At 43.1% G+C, this 18183-nt stretch overlaps 1 protein-coding gene across 4 annotated transcripts in view; it reads right to left on the bottom strand.

The window, feature by feature from the left end:
* The window catches only part of runx1t1 (RUNX1 partner transcriptional co-repressor 1), a 57157-nt gene that overhangs the window by 15829 nt on the left and 23145 nt on the right, over positions 1 to 18183 (bottom strand). For all 4 annotated transcript variants that reach the window (XM_079288179.1, XM_079288181.1, XM_079288180.1 and 1 more), the window contains exons 2-4: positions 6987 to 7124; positions 4626 to 4867; positions 2114 to 2203 (exon numbers count right to left, since the gene is read on the bottom strand). In XM_079288179.1, coding sequence (XP_079144305.1) covers positions 2114 to 2203; positions 4626 to 4867; positions 6987 to 7124 — 470 coding nt within the window. The remainder of the gene's footprint in view (positions 1 to 2113; positions 2204 to 4625; positions 4868 to 6986; positions 7125 to 18183) is intronic.

Here is an 18183-nt window from a genome sequence, read left to right as displayed (position 1 = left end):
AGGAGAATCTAGGAGACGTCTTTATTGTCCTATTTAAATGATTTCCTGTCACGACTTTCTCTCTCTCTCTCTTTTTAGGTAAATGTGTTTACGCCTCTGTCTCGAAGCACTCCTCTCACTCCTCTCACTCCATCACGACACAAGAAAAACAAAACACTGGAGAGGAAAAAAAGCTCAACTTTAACTTGAAACGAGAGAAACACTGTTACTCTGTGAGCCTGTTGTCTTGTGTTGCGGGCGTCCCGCCAACTCATCACGTCACTGGCGCTGTGTGGTTTATGATTGCCTCCTTCCAGTAAAGAGTCCCAACCAATTTGCGGTTTAGTATTAAGAGAAGGGGAAAGGAATTGAGTGGGTTTGGGTGGAGGTGGGGGAATTGGAGGGGTCGGCTTGGTCTAACATTAACGTAATGAAAAACTCTGAGCCCTGACGCGCATTGTTGCAGCTGTGCTTCGACGCACCTATAAAAGCTTCCCTACACCTCCAACTGCTCTCTGCTACCATATGGTAGCGGGCATTAAAGGCTCTGCAGTGGCAAGACACTAAAATTAGACTGGGGATAGAGAGAGGCAGAGAAGGAGCGGCGGAGGGGGAAAAAAGAGTTGCATCTTTGATTCCACAGCCATCCCAGTGATACACTAACCATCTGGCGAGGAGAAGGAGGGACTGGAGGATGGATACATGGGGAACAGTAAACAGAAACAGCATCGGGATAAAGACAGAAAGATATGGAGGGAGAACAAATGAGAAGGCGAGGGCAAAGCAGAAAAATATGCACGCAACTACAAGAAGGGAGTGATGTGAAAAAGGGCACAGGGAGGACACCAAGTCCCTGTTAGTGTTAACAGCCAGTAACAGCGATTCTCGTGGGACCAATTCCACATCCACTCAGGACCATAGTGCATAATATAGGCTTGTGAATGTCAACTCACACCATGCGCACATCTGCAAAATGCACCCATGCACGCGCGTACACACAGCATAAAGTATGAATGGACTGTCTTGTTTTCACAAATAACATGTACCTCGTGCCTGTCACTCAGACACAAACAGGTAGCGCAGGGGAGGGTGGGATAAATAAGGGATGGGGAATAGATAACGAGGAAGACGTAGGCAGATGAATCCAGAATAGGATGGAGGGGGAAAGAGCAAGGAATAAGAAAAAACAAAGCGAGAAAACAAAAGAGAGCCTGTAATAGAAACAAATGAGCTTTGTGTTAAATGTCATGCGTGTCTCTGCTCTCCGTCTCTCAGTTGCACACTGATATTGATCTCGGCTACACCCCATTACATGATCTAAACTGCTGCTGCACAGTACATCCCTCAATATAAACCCCCAGACCCATTTGGCCTCTTTGACTACCAAAACAAATCACACCGCCGACAGTCCCTCAATTCCTGTAGACACTTACAATATGGACCTATCTGACACAAACAGCCCAAATGTATAGAAATGGACACTATTTCACCTGTAGATACAAACAGCAAATACAATCATCCCTCTTCACTTTCATCTCCCAGACTGGAATAAAGAGATGAGAGCTGTGCCGTTGTGATGGAAAATAGGTGACCGGTGACAAATGGGCTGAAAAAAGAGGGTTAATATGCCATGCTAATGGCTGTAAATGGGAAATACTTGCTAAAAGTAGTGGGATGAGGAATCGATGACAAAGACAGCCTCAGAGAAAGTGGTGGAGGCTGGAGCACATGAAAGGGGACGTTGATCTCAGGTCACATGCACAGCCATTGTGCTCTGTGTACACGTGCAAGTTTCTTAAAGCAAATAACAACAACAAAAAACTTGTTCCGTTTCAAATATTGCACAGGAAAATCACAGCCTGAACAAAGTTGCAAACCTTAAACAGAGTGAACCTAAGCGAGTGAGATCAGCCTCAGCATTGACAAGATAGTGACAGAACGAGCAAGAGGAAAAAAAAGATGATGTGAGACACAGAATGAGAGAGACTGTACTTCGTGAAATTGCAGAGAAACTGAGGAAGAAGAAATGAAGAAAAGAGAGCGATAAAGAGAGGGAGAAACACACAAGTATGCACATCTGGATCTGGGCTGGCTAAAGGTTTTGAAAGTAGTGAATGCATATTTAAATATCTACCTTCAGAAAGGGTATGACAAAAGGTCGCAGAGGGAAGTTGGTGGCTTCTTGGAGCTTGGAGTGGAATTCTTCGATGGTTAGCGTGGAATTCTGGAGGAGAGAGAGAAACAGAGAGAAAACACATGAATCCATGTGGAAGGCATTAAGTGAAAATATTACTTGTTGGAAGCTAAACTATATCCTGGCCTGGAGTGAATGTTTCGGGTTTTGTAATAGGAAGCACATGGGTAGGCCGCAGTGAAAAGACCCACAGAAACAAAGACACACATCTCCTTCAATTAACAAAACAAATACACACGCAGGAGTCACATCATCAAAAAAATATGCTGCATGAGGAAGAATTGTGCCTCGTTTTTTAAAATCACAAATTCAGTTTTTGAACATGAGTTATTGGCTTTAAAAAAATATTTAAAAACAACAATCTCCTTATTTATGTAAACTTTTAAGAGCAGTTGAATTGTCTATTTTCAAATTAGCTCAGATCAGCTTGTTTTTTATTATGAATCGATATAGAACAATTTAATATTCTAAAGACAACTGTGACACGAAGGAAAATGTGCACATTTTTTGGAGCGCATTCCGTAATATATAGCCATTAAAATATTTATTTCAGTTTTGAACAGGATATTGTGAATCTCACTTCTTTGATTCAAGAATCTTTGATTTGAGCCTCCTTGTATCATCACAGGGGGCATGATCTTTTTCCCTTCTTCATTGCTTTTTTTTGTTTCCATGACTTCGACATTCATTTGGATGTTTGCACACATATTTTCTGTTGTATACGTGTACATGGATGACACCCTCGTCCTGATCAACACAGTACATGAGCCTGACACACTTGTGCCATAATGCTCCACGCCGGTGCCCTCCCTCGATCAGTGCCAACCAAATAACTGCCTGGCTCTTTTCACACACCACATAAGACCAAGGTGACCAAAGTACATTATGGACCGTGCAGGAAAATGAGGACAGAGAGGGTGTAATATATTCCGTGGAAGAGGGTATTTGTGTCGTTTCTGTGTGGTTGCAACCAGGAGGAGTGTGAGTTTGGAGCAGTGGGGGGTCCGGGTGGGTTATACGTTTCAGTTTGTCAAAATCAAAACAAAGTCTCGCCTATAACTCGCATTGATGACTGACAAGACAGCTGTGACACTGTTTGAAATTTTCAACATGAACTATTCCCGCGATGCAGAACAGAGAGAAAGAGTGAAAAAGAGAGGAGGAAGAGGAGAGCGTGCACATGAGAGACGTATCTGCTCCATAACAAGCATAAATACAAACAAAGGGGGGAAAAAGCTAAATAATCAAGCGAGACGAAGAAAAAACATTTAAAAAAGCAGCAGATACCATTTTTCCTCCCCACACTCTCTGTGTTATTTCCCAGACCTGGATTTTGTTACATTCAGCCTTACATCTGTTCACCCAGATTGCGTAGGGGCTGTTCTTGACAGCTAGTGAAACCTCCCGAGTCTCCCTCTCCCCCTCTCCCCAGCACACAACTAGCTAATTAACGGTGTCACTCTTTTCAATAAGGCAAGGGGAGGGACAGAGAGACAGTGAGCGAGAGAGGAAGAGAAGGAGAGAGATATATATAGAGGGGGGGGGGTGGGTGTATGTGAGCTAAAACGACACAGGAGAGGGATGTGCATATGCAGACGGTGAGAATAATAAATATAGTGAAGCCAAAAGGAGGCTATGCTCTCTGAGGCTAATTAAAAGAAAAACCTTCCCTCCATCTACTCCGCCTCCTCCTTTCTGCCCAACATACAATCACTATTTCTGTATCCCCCTGCTCGTTAAGTCAAATCTTCTCAGATCACAAAGACGTGCAGCCGATCTTTAGATTTGCACATGTATTCCATAATACATTCAAATAATGATGTCAGCTAAGATGGAGGAACACATCTGTCTGATGAAATCTCTGTTGGATAAATGTAGTTTGATGTTTGCAAATTCAGACAAATTCTAATTGCAACACACCTGCACAACCTTCGTGATAAGTGCTAATGACGTTGAAGTAACAACTCTGATGTTGCCTCTGGTTTTCCATGTTTTTGTGTGTTGCATTTGAATTTAAATAAGTGCAATGGAAATTCAAGAATGGTCTGATGTTATTCTTGTTCTCAGAGGACGACATACGGCCATTGTTTCGTGAGGTATTGTGTCAAGCCTGGAGGCAGAGGTTCACAAATCTCTGTGTTTACTTTATACTTACACCTGGAGGACCAGATGGGTGAAGTTTCTGACATAAGAAAACAAAAGCAAACCTTGAAGAAATACCCCTGAGGGTTTTATAATCAGTGATAAGTATTTCAAAGTATTTTAAGTAAGACAACAAAACCTGACACGATTTAAAATGTTTGATTCAGTAAACTCAATCCATCTGCTTTTTCAGGCATGCTGAACAAATGCTGGGAATTATTCTCAAATCATTCCTATTAACTATAGGCCCAGAGTCAATTTCCACTCCATGAGCCCTCTGAGCTAAAGCTCATACACAGAAGCCACTCACCACTAGTCCGAGCACTAATGTGCGGACCCGCTCGCCGATTTCAGGTGAGATGTCGTTGCCAAACTGCTGTAGAGTTGTGAGGAAGCGCTTGAGCTTGCTGAGCTGCCGGGCGCCGCAGGCCGGCGGCAGCTGCTGGTTGGCCAGCGAGGATGAGGAGGAGGAGCTAGGACCATTGCTGTAGCCGTTTGGGGGAGATGGAGCGCCGTTGAGCGCCGTAGGAGAGTGGCTGCTGCCATTGGTTACTGTTTGAGACAAAAAATAGCATGAAGAGAAAGACACATTCCATTGGGCAAAGTAGCATTCACTCTTTCTACATGCAAATCACCAAAAAAAGAACCTAAAATCCCTGACTTTACCTTGAACAAACACCAACAAAGGAAACAACATACGTCAGCTTCACTGAGACCAAACCAGTGATTTGGAATGATTTACATTCCCCTTGAAAACATTCACAATCCTCAACATTTGTTTCCAATCATCTTGGCTCGTTTGATACTTTGCGGCATCTCGTAAAAAAACACATTTCTGCATTTGGAGACATGTTGCCTCTCTGCACCTCCTTCTCCCTTTCCCTTCCTCCCAGCAGTCTAAACAAGCAGGGACAGTGTGCCCCCCCCCCGTCGTGCCAGAGCATGGGAGCAGCGTGTGTTTGTGTGCGCGCATGTGTTGGGGGAGTTGGTGTACCAAGAGATACAAGGCGGCATAAAGCTTTCTCACTAATGAGATTAGGTTTTGACTAGCAATCCACTCACTCCCCCTCTGGCTGCCGTCCAAAGCCGCCACTGTAAAGAGAGAGACGAGATACTCAAACTGCATCTGGTAACAATTACGTCGGGTGGAAATCAAAGCATACTGCTTTGTTAAAACCTTCGGCATGCGTAATGAGAGAGCTGGGCCTTTCCTCCCTCATTGCACGGAAGCCCCGAATGTTAATTGCGGAGTGAGAGCGTTTGCAACAGAGAGAGAGACAGACGGACAGATAGAAAGAGAGAGGGGGAGAAAGTAAATGCTAAAGATAAAGAAAGGGAGGATAAGTGATTGAAAGAGAACAAAATAATGCCTCTGGAGCAGAGAACCAGCACTACTAACGCCAAATTGAGCACTCTGAGCATTTTGAACCGCAAGGCCTTTGATTCTTTGATTCTAGTGCTCTCCATGCAAGTGGTTAAGTGTGTACTTCTAAGTAAATACTAGGGTGCAATTTGCTCGTCACAGGCTATGTGAACGCCGTGGCAAAGCTCCAAGGGTTCGGAAGCTTGGGTGTTAATGAACTTGTTCGGGGAGTTGTTTGGAATGAGTGCAATTTGGGAGGGCTCCATACAACTTGTTACGGAGGTCTTACGACGCTGATGGCTTTTCAAGTTTTTGAGTTGGGGGTTTCAGCCATGCATATTGCGACTGTCTTTCCATGTGTCAGCGCATGCATACCTGCTCTGTTTCAAAGTGTTGCTGTGTATATTTTCCACGGGTGACTTAAAGGCACAGTGTGAAGGATTTGGCGGCATGTAGCATCTGCAAGACTTGAGTCGCAGAGTGCAAAACCATGTAAATGCAGTACACTTGGCAGTACTATAGTTTTGCACTCTGTAGTTCAAATTGACGCAGTTTCACAAGCGTGTCGGAGTAACACGGCAAATTTAGGTAACGTGAAAATGTGTAAGGCTCTCGCTAGAGCCAGCGATTGGTCTGTCCGTTTTGGGCTACGAAGAAAACACAACAATTCTTCGTTATAGGTGATTATACACTAATACGTAGTGAGTATCATATTCCATTTCTGCTGAAATATATCCCGAAATGCTACACGCTGTACACCTTTGAGGTGGAATTATACTTACCGGTATGCGTCTGATGTGGAGCCATCAGTCTGGAATATATTCAGGTTCAACCGCCAATGTATTATGTAGGGATGCACCAACCCAACTCTTCCAACTCTGCCAATACCGATGCCACTATACCACAACTCAGTGTATTTGCTGATACCAAGTATTGATCTAATACTGTCATAGTGCTCTCTTTTCCCAAAATGAAAACGTGTACACCACACTGCATGGAACTTCGAACACGAGGTCAAGGATGCTGTGCCACTGACAACCAAGTCTGCAGTCGGCTGTGAGTACAATGTCACTGATACTGGACCAAAGTAACTTCATGATGACATTTACACAGAAACTGTATTCAATGAGGATCAGTTAATAAAGTCAGTATCGGCACTGATGCGGTACATTGAAAAAAGGTTAAATATGTTAAATATGCAACGACATAACTGTTTTTCGATCATTGAAGAGCCAATTGCAATAGATGATGTGTACTTCTGTTGCTACACCATAACCCCTCAACCCACAACACCCTGGCTTTACTCACATGTGGTGGGGGTGTAGGAGCTATTACGGGGTGCTCCTTGCATGCTGGGTGGGGGTGGCATGGTAGGGGGGGACAACCTGGACTGTGTCTTGACGTCCGCAGGTGAGTCGGGCATGGTGGAGCGCTTCCCAGTGCGATCTGAGGGAGGACAAAGGGAAAAGTTGTCATGACATACTTAAAAATAGCATGCTGATGGCTTGACACAGAAAATAAAGTAAGCTCGGGGCACCATATTCCACAAAGGCCGATACCAAAACTTGGGCATAAACAGCAGCAGGATTTTATTTGGTAAGAAAGTGCCTGTGAGGTGGGCCAGACAAGACTAGTTCTGGTATTAGATGGCCCACCACATCATATGTCTGGCCACCATGACATGTTGCAGATGCTCAGACTGTCAGATGAGGAATGATAGGGTGAGAAAGGAGAGACTCACAGACAGACACCCGAGAGAGGAGCGTAAATCTGCCGCGGGTACGGGTCTCATTCCACCACCATCTGTGCCATCCTGCATGCCCGCTGTACAGAACGGTGACACAGTACCTTCCTCCCCTGCTAACGACTGCAGTGCTCATTACACACACACAGACACACACACACACACACACCCTAAAGCGTGCACCTCTGGATACTATATTCACATCTGTTCAGGACTGGAACAATGAACTCATTTAAGATGACAAATGCACAACACAAACTAACAGCTCTTAACTTGTTTTTTTTACATTTGATATTCTGTGATAATTGTGACGTGTGTATGTGTCGTACTCTACGACTTCAAAGTAATCATCAAAGATACAACTTTATTCAAAAACAAAACATTGTCTTTGATGACGTGCCTATTTTCACCTCATACATGTTGCTTTGTGCTCAGCAGATAACTGACCATGTCTAATGTATGAGAGCGACAACAAGAGATTATCAATGTCTTGCAGCGGCTGTGAGGGTCAACAGACTGGTATCAACTGTCTCTGTGGCACATTGTGAAGGGGAGATTGCGACATGAGAGAGAGAGGAAGGAGGGCAGAGGGAGAAGAGAAGAGGGAGCGAGGGTTGAGGGAAGGGAGGGGCAGCAAAAGAAACAAAAGTACTATCTGTGACATTGGGAATGTATAGCTGTAATCATGAAGTGGATGCATGTGCTTTGACTCAAAGACACACGCACCGGCACGGTAAAGGCACACACACAGTCTGTAATCAGGGTGGTAACGGTGCATGCTCAGGAAACAGGGTGGGCCCTGTCACACAGTTGTCTCAAGACCCTTGAGTGTGTTAATGTGTTTTTGCATTGACAAATATGCCGACTATTTCTTGAAACTCCTGAGAATGAGCTCCCACCAAGTACCGAGTGCAACCCATGAAGTTGAGAAAAATAGATATTTCAGGATTGTCTATTCATAGGAAATATTCACGTTATACTGTTTCGAAAAAAACTTTCAGAATCCTTAAATCAATGCATGTTGTCCAAATGTCGTACAGATATAAACTTTGTAAAAATAAGAACAAGTTGTTGTCAAAAGATACAGGATCATTTTCTCGTCACTCTGTCACTCTAGTCGCCAATATCGTGCTTCGTATCGTTGGAAACTAGAAATTCCGAGCTATCTAATGCCCCCGAAGACGCACAGCGGTTAAATCCATGTTCTCATCTCATGGGAATATATCAATCCTTCGTAAAGCACTGTGAGCGTTTTCATTCTCTATTTATCTGCCTGTATAGCATGCAGCTCTACTGTCATATGAATATTGATCGTATTAATAGTGTCTATAACTATTTCAATGTTTTGGGGGTATTTATGTTATTGGTAACATCGCTATATGGAAATAAATAGTCGTTTGAAGTAAACCTCACAGTAAAGTAAGTAAGTAGGTAAACCGTAGATATGGTCAGAACACTGAGGCCCCCTGGGTATATTCAGTGTAGTTTCATGAGTTTCAAATGAAATCAAAGAGGAGAAGACATTCAGTTGCATCATTGTCTATTGGATCTGAAATTAAGATTTTATACTAGGCAAGGTCAAAAATCTTATAATTTTCCTTCATTGCTTCTCCATTTTCTTTGGAATGGAAATGTAGTTCAGTTTTTTTTATAATGGATTCATATTTCTTAGCTTCCTACCTTTCAAAGGAGACCAGATATATGCATATAAGCCCTATGGTGGGGGAGCTATTTCTAATTCGTTTTGGGTATGTATTTTTAGGTGTTTTTTTCCGAGGAATGGGGCTAGGGGGTTAATCTTATATTTCACATGTAACTGCATATTTTTCCCTCAGTGTTTGTGTGTAAATACAGTACAGACTATATAAATGTTAGTGTTCCTCTGCACCGACTGTTTGGATCCACAGTGTTAAGTTTAGGTGAAATGAAAGAGAAATACTGATGTGAGAGAGACAGGATAGCCAAAGCCTGTTAGCTAGTGCCAAGCCTCAGTTACACTGTGGCTCACTGCTGCCGAGGTGCACTGTGACTAAGTATTTCAGTCACGCTAGCTCAGCTTTAGCAGGCAGGCAAGTGAGAGATGGAGACGTCACTGAAATTGTAAATAGAGAGGGCTCCATAGCCCCATTTCAAATAAGTAGAGGGGACGTGATGTAAATGAATGAAACAATCACAAGAATATACAACATATAAATACGTAGTGAAAGCTTTATGACCAGTGACATGTTCAGGAGCAGGAATGAGTATAGCTTCTTTAAGCTTTAGAGGTTTACTGAGAAGAACGGAGACATACAACAGTCAAACAATTTATTTAATTATACTGCGAAAATTCATCATTGACTGATACTATAACGCAGGTTTTTGCTCTGCTTCTCAATGCAGTGAGGTAGAGCAAGTACAACAACAAAAAAGGTTCACTTTTTTAGTTTTGCTCATGAAGCAAAATGGGTCTACACTGTAGTGTTGTACAATGGCACCTGGACCTGGAACAAAGGAGGATTTGATTAAAATGCAGCTAACACAGGATACATTGCAGAGAGCAGCATGAATAGATGCAGAGTAGAGATTAATGGAAAAAAGATGACTGATTAGAAAAGCAGAGAATAAGAGGACTGGAGGTGAACAAAGAGTCAATGTGAAGAGAGAGATTGACAAACCTTAAACTGTCTAGTCACTGCACTGCATTTCTGCTATCTGCACACACACACACACACACACACACACACACACACACACACACACACACACACACACACACACACACACACACACACACACACACACACACACACACACACACACACACACACACACACACACACACACACACACAACCTGTCTCTCCATTCTGCCGGCCTGGCCAGACTGAAAAAGGTTTACTACTCCAATTTCACCACAGTAAAAAAGTCTGGACCTGACTATTTATTTTATAAACTCAGGATATAGTAACATATAGTCTTACCTTTGGCTGCCAGCTATCACATCCTGTATGCCTGACTAAAATATGATCTATGAAAATACAAGGTCATAAAGAAAAGACGGCCGGGTGACAGGACCCAAGGTAATTCATCATTTTCCAGTCAAACACAAAGACCTAACATGTATAATGAGCCCAAGTGAAAAAGAAAGAAGTCACCATATCACACATGGTTGTGCTTATCCTGTTTCACTGAAGCTTTGAGCTCATGCTTTCCATAGTTCGGTGTATTGGCTTTTCTAATTGTGTGGTCATTTTCGGGCCAAGTTCAGATTGATCTATTGTTAGATAGTAGGACGTCCAATTAGGGTCCATCATCTTATAATAACCGCAATCTTTGTGATGGGGGGATGGATAAATGACTAATTTCGTCACAATGGAATTTGAAAGCAGCTTGACCTCCAGTGCAAAGCATACCATATACATCTTTTGGTTCATTTACATTAATGTGGGGTCTTTTAAGACAGGACCGGAGCATTATTTTTTGGGGTAATACTCATATAGAAGGAACAGAAAAGCACTTTTCTTAACATTAAAAATGAGTTCACAGTAAAAACTTCAATAGGAGGCACAATGTGAAATACATAAAGAGGGAAAAATGCACAACAGTCTGGACTCCAGATCCACCTGAACTCCTGCATGGCCCTGCGGGCCTCCGGCAGTATGAAAGGATGAGTTGAGTTACAGGTTTGTAATTGGGGATTAGCACCTATAGGTCAGTGTTTTGATTGGATGGCAGTAGTCGGGTGGAGATGAGAGAAACATAAACCGTGAAAGCATTTGAAACTCTGCAGTCCCTCAGGGAAAAAGATGAAAGATAAATGAATGAATTAGTGTGAAATTTGTGTACACAGCAAACACATGCATGCATCCAGGCCATAACTGTCTCTCTCTCTCTCTCTCTCTCTCTCTCTCTCTCTCACATGCATACAGTCCACCTCCCCCTCATCACACACACACTTACACACCTACACTTACACACACACGGCATTTACAAACAGCGTCTCCTCTGTTCCTGATTTGATTGAGAGCACTGCAAAGCGTATGAGCAGAATAAAATCAATGTCTTCATACTAACCAACGAGGGCTGCACCCAACCATTCACTCTGCACTCACTATGCTACTTGAATCAATAGCAATACTCCCTCCACAAGGTAATTTACCCAGTCTCTGGGAAAAATACAAATAAATCTTACAGCCGAGGCATGTTATTGAAAACAGCTCACCCCACACAACATGTGTGCCGTTCACTTTCATGAGCAAACATGGCATGTATATTTTAGAATAAATAAATACCTGTGCAGGCCACAGTCAGACAAGCCCTCATTTTATTACAGCACTAGAGCAAGGCTGAACAACAGCAAGTGCTCGCTAACTCATACATAATTCAATTCAAAAAGCACCACCTGAACACGCAACCTTAAACAACCTTGAAAACAAAGTCTCCTTCAGCCTGATACGTCTGTTAAAAGTTAATGGCTGAACTTAATGCACATCTAGTGTTAATTTATTAGCCAGTTGCATATTGCAGGCCGGAGCAGCAGATCTGTGGCCGGCTGATGGACGGTATCCCAAGACTGGACAGGTATTGATGTGCTGAGCGTTAATGGAACGGGGCGATGAGTGCTTTGACTTTGCCTAACTCACTTTACGACTTCTCAGAAGTGCTGTTGCCCAGGAATTAATGGATTGAAGAGGATGAGAACGGTTGTGGAAGAGGCAGCAATTAGCTGTAAAAGAACAGAAGAGCCTCTCAAATGTGCGTTGATTCACTCGTGCACTCTATGAAGGCAGAGGTGCCAAACCTATTGATGATCATGCTTATGGATGACAGTGATTAATGTCCCACAACAGCCACTTGCTGCATGGTTTTATCTAGAGAATCATAAAAGAGCTCTTGGCGCAAATATTTGCAGCATGGGTGGCCTGAATGAGACTCAAACCCATGAGAATATCAAGGCTTCAGTGATGCCTCATTCAATGTATTTGGTATATTGTTACCCAGCTATCATCTTGTATGTGTCCGAGGTAATTACACTGATATCTGACTGAATTATGAGCTCCCAGGAGGGATGAGGTTGTATTTGCTTTGTGTACATTATGTCGGAATTACACTGATGGCAGAAGTGCCGTGACAATGCGGTGTAGTAAGAAATCCTTTAATCTTTTGACATGAACCCCTGTTGCCTATAATTGCATTGTCACGGATGTCTTTGAGCTGTGAGCGCTTCAATCGAAGAATGTTTCTTCCTCAGATTGTTTCAGTTGAACAGTTTATAGACGACTGAAGGGGTAAAAGTTATCTGCAATTCACAAGAACAAATTTGAGAAAAGTCACAAAAAATAAAAAAAATGTGTAGGTGTTTTTTTAACTCCTTTTTTTTAAGCATACTCTTAACTATAATTTGAGAATTAAATATAAAAAAACACACTAACCACCCTCAGATCTCTCTGAACAAGCTCTCAAAGTTGAAATAACGACGCAAAAGTTGAATAATTCTTGTAACTTCTGTAATCTCTTTTCAATCCATCCCTCTGATTCACAGACCGGTCCTAGGAATGAGGCAGAAACCCTGGACGACCACCTGCCACTCACAAGGATGTCTTCACACTTACATCACCCGTTTGCATCGTCCATGATTACGTGATCCTCAATGTTTGCAAAAAATATCTCCTTCTTTCTTCGCTTTTCTCCCTCTCACTCGTGTACCATCTTTCAGCCGAGCTCAAAGAAAGGAGATTTTATCGCCCTCCTGACTTGCGATAACACGCCTTTGCAAAGGTTACATGCAAGTTACATCACTCGCCTAAAACAAGGTTGTTGCAATGAAGTATATCTAGAAGGAACGCGGCCCCTGAGAAACAGTTCAATAAACTACAGAGAGGACACAACTCAAGGCAAAAAAATACAACATTAAATCCAGACCGTATACATTTCATCATCGCACACAAAGCTGTGAGGTCATTTCGTATTCAAATCACCTTGTGAAGTGGGAACAACATCTCCTAACCTTGATATTTTAGATGACACAGAGGCCACAACGACTTCAAAGGCTGTCATCAGGAGACAAAACAATCTCCATTATACACTTCATGAGCTGTGCGGTTTTTACGTGACTGTATGTTAGCGCTGTGATCGTACAGTTGGAGACTGAAAATTATGTGATCACAGTGGCAGTAATATGCCACTCGAGAGCACTTCACACAGGCAAATCCCATTTTTCAAAACGACAATGGATTTCAATCACGCTGGGTGAATTTTTCGAGAGTTGGCGGCTGTGACATCAACAATTTACGGCGCACCGGTGCCTGTGTGAGCACACCATGGTAGAAGTCAGACATAGATATCATCATAATAGACTTAAATTGAAAAATGCATGAAGACCGACCCACTTATGCCCTGCACAAACACAGGCAAACATATGACCGACAGGCATAATACCTTCAGCACACACATTGATATGCAGGTGTTGAAGTGAAAACCGTGAGGCAATGAAGCCGCAGGAAGCCTGTGAATTCAGCACTAATGTCCACGACGTGCCAATGTCTGTGCAAAATGGTGTCTCCGGGTGTGTTATGCCCCCACACACACACACACACACACACACACTAATGTGTGCAGAAAGGGAGTGGGACAGATATGTAATGGAATAGATGAAGCGATACAGAGATGGTTTGATAGTGGCTTGTGGTGATTGCTCTGTGTGCTGGGTGTACAGATGTGGAGAGAGGGAGCAGGGGACACACACAAGAGAGAAATAAAGGTAGAGAGAATGAGATGACGGATGTGTTAAGAGAACACAGTTGAGGGACAGGTGGGGCGATTGAGATTCAGACTGAGTATGCAGAGAAACAAGGGTAATCTATCGGTATGCAAGTGTAGTTACCTCTCTTCTCTTTCCATCATCCCTCTCCTCTAGACCATGCACACACACACACACACACACAAACAAACAGAGCCATTGGGAGCCAGAGGGAGCAGTATGCAGAGCATGTCTCATCAAACTCCACCCGCTTGTCAAGAAGATGTATGGTTGCAACGCCCACAAGCCCACAAATACATACACTGACACACAGCTGCAAGGATGCGTGCACAGATTGCAAGCAAAAACAACACAACTCTCTCGCTCCCTCGCATACACACAGATCGGATTTCATTTATTTCCCTCCCCAGCAAATGAGGGATACAGAGGAGAGCAGTACCGCCATCAGTGTGTCCTTTTGGATTTCTTCTCTTTCCTTCTCTCTTTTCCCTCCATCTCATTTTCTCCATGTTGGTCCCGACTTCACTCGTTCCCACTGCGAACTCTTACAGATGAACACACATTCCTCCTGAAGGCTCCCGTCGACCAGTGGCGTCACCTTGTCTCCCGTCAACATTAAGTGACGCAAAGACTTTGGGCAAAGTGTGATATAGTTTTCCCCTTGCCAGTCACAGCATGTTATTATTCAAGACACCAGCATAATAGCTGTTGCTCATCACGCATTCAATGCTAATTAGAGGTCGACATCAGCCGATTCATCTGCGGCGATGGGACAGAACTGTGCTCCGATATTGGCCGACCGGGATGCACATCAGCGTTTTGAATGGACGCTCCAAACTTGATGTGTACCTAAAATATATGTCAATGAAAGTTAACTTCATATTCCTAAATAATTAGCATGATGAGGTTGTTGGTTATACTATGGTATTATCAATGTATTAGAGTGAAGATAGCTGCTGCTCTGCCAAAAACATGCTGTCTCTATATAGCTAGCAAGCATGGTTGCTATAATTTGGCCTTATCGGATCATTTGAGGGCCACCATTGCTAAAAATAAAAGTGTCCATGTGATTAACTCCCTGATACGGCCGATCAATCAGCTATCAGCCGTATCCTGGTCCCAACGACCGTTACTATATTGGCCTATAAAAATCCACTATCAGTCGCCATCTAATACTAACTGCCGTCTTTTACACATTACTCTGGGATCAATACGTTGCGCAATCAGATAACAGGTAAAGTTCATCTCTATCACACCTCAAACACTCGTGCTGGGCCTTCTCTTTCCTTTTCAACCCATTTAGCTCTTATGGCTGGTAAAACCTTCCAACAACAAAAAAGAATATTATTTGCCATTTTTCAAACTAACTGAGGAGGCTTCAGTAATAATTATGTAGCCATGATAGTACTTGTGGGACTTACAGTAAGTTATTTGAAAACAGCTCGCAAGAGTTTCTCCTTGAGACCAGCAAATACAGGAGGAATGAAGTTCATAAAAAAGGACCTTAAGTTTGCAATTGTTATATTTCAAGAACAATTGACAGTATGAATACAACTCACAAGAATGAAGGAATATATTCAAAGAATCTGAAGTATCCAGAATGAGTTTTTCCCCCTTTATCATTCAGCTTAATGTTTTCAGTTTAAAACGTACCATGTATTCATTTCAGCTAATCCTGATCAGCTGCTCCTGATCAGTGTTGACAGTCCTTAGCGTCTCCCACCATATCTGTATTTTTCTCTCAGCGTAACGTCCTGTGTTTACACTTTGTGCAGCCAGAAAAGACATAAGGAGATTTCTCAATCGCACACAAAGGTCTGAACACCATCTGTTTCATCACACAAACATCAACACGCACACACATATGCACAAAATGACACAAACTAAACACACAAATCCTGAAAAACACCTCAGACTACACACACACACACAAACACACACACACACACACACCAAAAACTGGACAATAAAACATATGTGGCGCATCACATTAGAAGTCCTTTGCTCCTTTTCACAATATAGATTTATAGTATTGTCTGTTTTACCCATCTGTTGAAATAAAGTCTCTCTTGCAGAGACAGAGAGAGAGAGAGCGAGAGAGAGAGAGACAGAGAGCGAGAGAGAGAGAGAGAGCGAGAGAGCGAGAGAGCGAGAGAGAGCGAGAGAGCGAGAGAGGGAGAGAGAGAGAGAGAGAGAGAGAGAGAGAGAGCGAGAGAGCGAGAGAGCGAGAGAGCGAGAGAGAGAGAGAGCGAGAGAGGGAGAGAGAGAGAGAGAGAGAGAGAGAGAGCGAGAGAGCGAGAGAGAGAGAGAGCGAGAGAGAGAGAGAGAGAGAGAGAGAGAGAGAGAGAGAGAGAGAATAAAAATGATTCACAGTGGCAGTAACGCGTCCTCACAAATTGAACCGATTCCTGCCACATCTTGTTGCCAGGCACAATTGAACTTCGGGGTCTTGTTAAAAAAAAAAAAAAAAAAACAGGCAGTGGGAATGGGTGGTGGAAAAAAAAATACAGCGAGAGGGTGACGGAGGGAACGAATTGGGTAAAGGTAAAGGAAATAGTTGGACAGAGAGTGAGAGCTTTTGTTTATAATAGAAATAACTAAACTACAAACATCAGACATTTTTTCCACAGCGGGGCCAAGCGGGGCTCAACCTATTTAGAAGACTCTATCAAAAGCATTGTTTATTGATATAAAGCCGTTCCGTCACCGCGATTAACAACATGATGTCAAAAATAATGATAAAAATGTTGCTTTTTGGGGGAAAATAGAGCAATATAAATCAGATGTAAGCCTTGGGGAGCTTACTTTGGCCATTTGATGGGAGCCAGCCTATTGGATACTGCTTTCTGTGTACAGTTTGGTTCATTTCTGATGCCATGCTGACACACGGCCAAGTGAACCCAAATGGATCTGGGTGTTTTCCCAGGCAAGACTCTACGCCAGCAGAGAAGGACTCACACAAAACACTCAACACACATCCTAATGCTGACAACACATGGCTTTATTTTACTAAGCTTCACGCGCAGACAGTGGGTTACCTTTCTTTCCTTTGTGAAACAGTGAATACATCTGTTGTGAGGCTGAGGATTAATATTGTTGCAGCATATATAAGATAACACTATTTATAGTACACGACCAAAACCTCTCTATGGGAATCTCATTGTAAGCTGTGTACTTTTGCATGTGTGGGTCGATACACACAAAGCCTTTTCTGCTGTTTGTGCTGAGGAAAACGTGCAAGAACACACGTGCACAAACCCTCTATGACACAAGCACAATTTCAAATCACTGATGCATCCGCTCCATCTCTAAACACAAACACATTGATACACACTGATACAAACACACATGCCCAAGAAGCAATTTGTATCTTTTCCGCTGTTATATCTCCTCACGCTACATGGAAGCCTCCCTCCCAATTTGAATCTGTGCCCGTGTGTCGATGCTAAAAGGAGTCATATCCCTGTCTTCCGGGGCAAAATCAATTTTCAACAGACAGTAAAGGCCCTCCTGTTTTACATGACAGATATCTTTTACTATGTGGAGAGGCACAGAGGGAGAGGGAGGACGGATGAAGGCGTGGATGGATGGAGTGATATACAATGCAGGCTAAGTGAGAGCGCAGTTACCGTGTGGGAAAACAGACAGGGATGAAGGGGTGAAACAGATGTGGAAAACGGAGAAAGAGAGTAGGAAGAGATACAGGAAAAGGGAGGTGAGGATGGTGAAGACAGGGACTGAAAGCTAGAGATAACATGAAGTGCCTATGAGAGACAGATGGGGAAATCAAACGCGAGGGGCAGAGGACGAGCACAGAAAAAGACGGCAGGCTAACAGTGAAGGGGGGGGGGGGGGGCAGCCTGTCTGCCTGGTGTTTTCAAAATATCACATGACGGCTGCCATGTGTTGGAAATTACTGCCGGTTAACTATCTTCCCCAAAAGCGCTCCGAAAAAATATGTCTGCAATTTATGAAATGTGTTCCAGGGCTCTGCTAAGTAGAACCAGATTTGCAAAAGAT

The sequence above is a fragment of the Melanostigma gelatinosum genome (genome assembly GCF_949748355.1).
Source record: "Melanostigma gelatinosum genome assembly, chromosome: 17".
Taxonomy (NCBI): domain Eukaryota; kingdom Metazoa; phylum Chordata; class Actinopteri; order Perciformes; family Zoarcidae; genus Melanostigma; species Melanostigma gelatinosum.
This window is presented reverse-complemented; position numbering and strand designations above follow the sequence as displayed.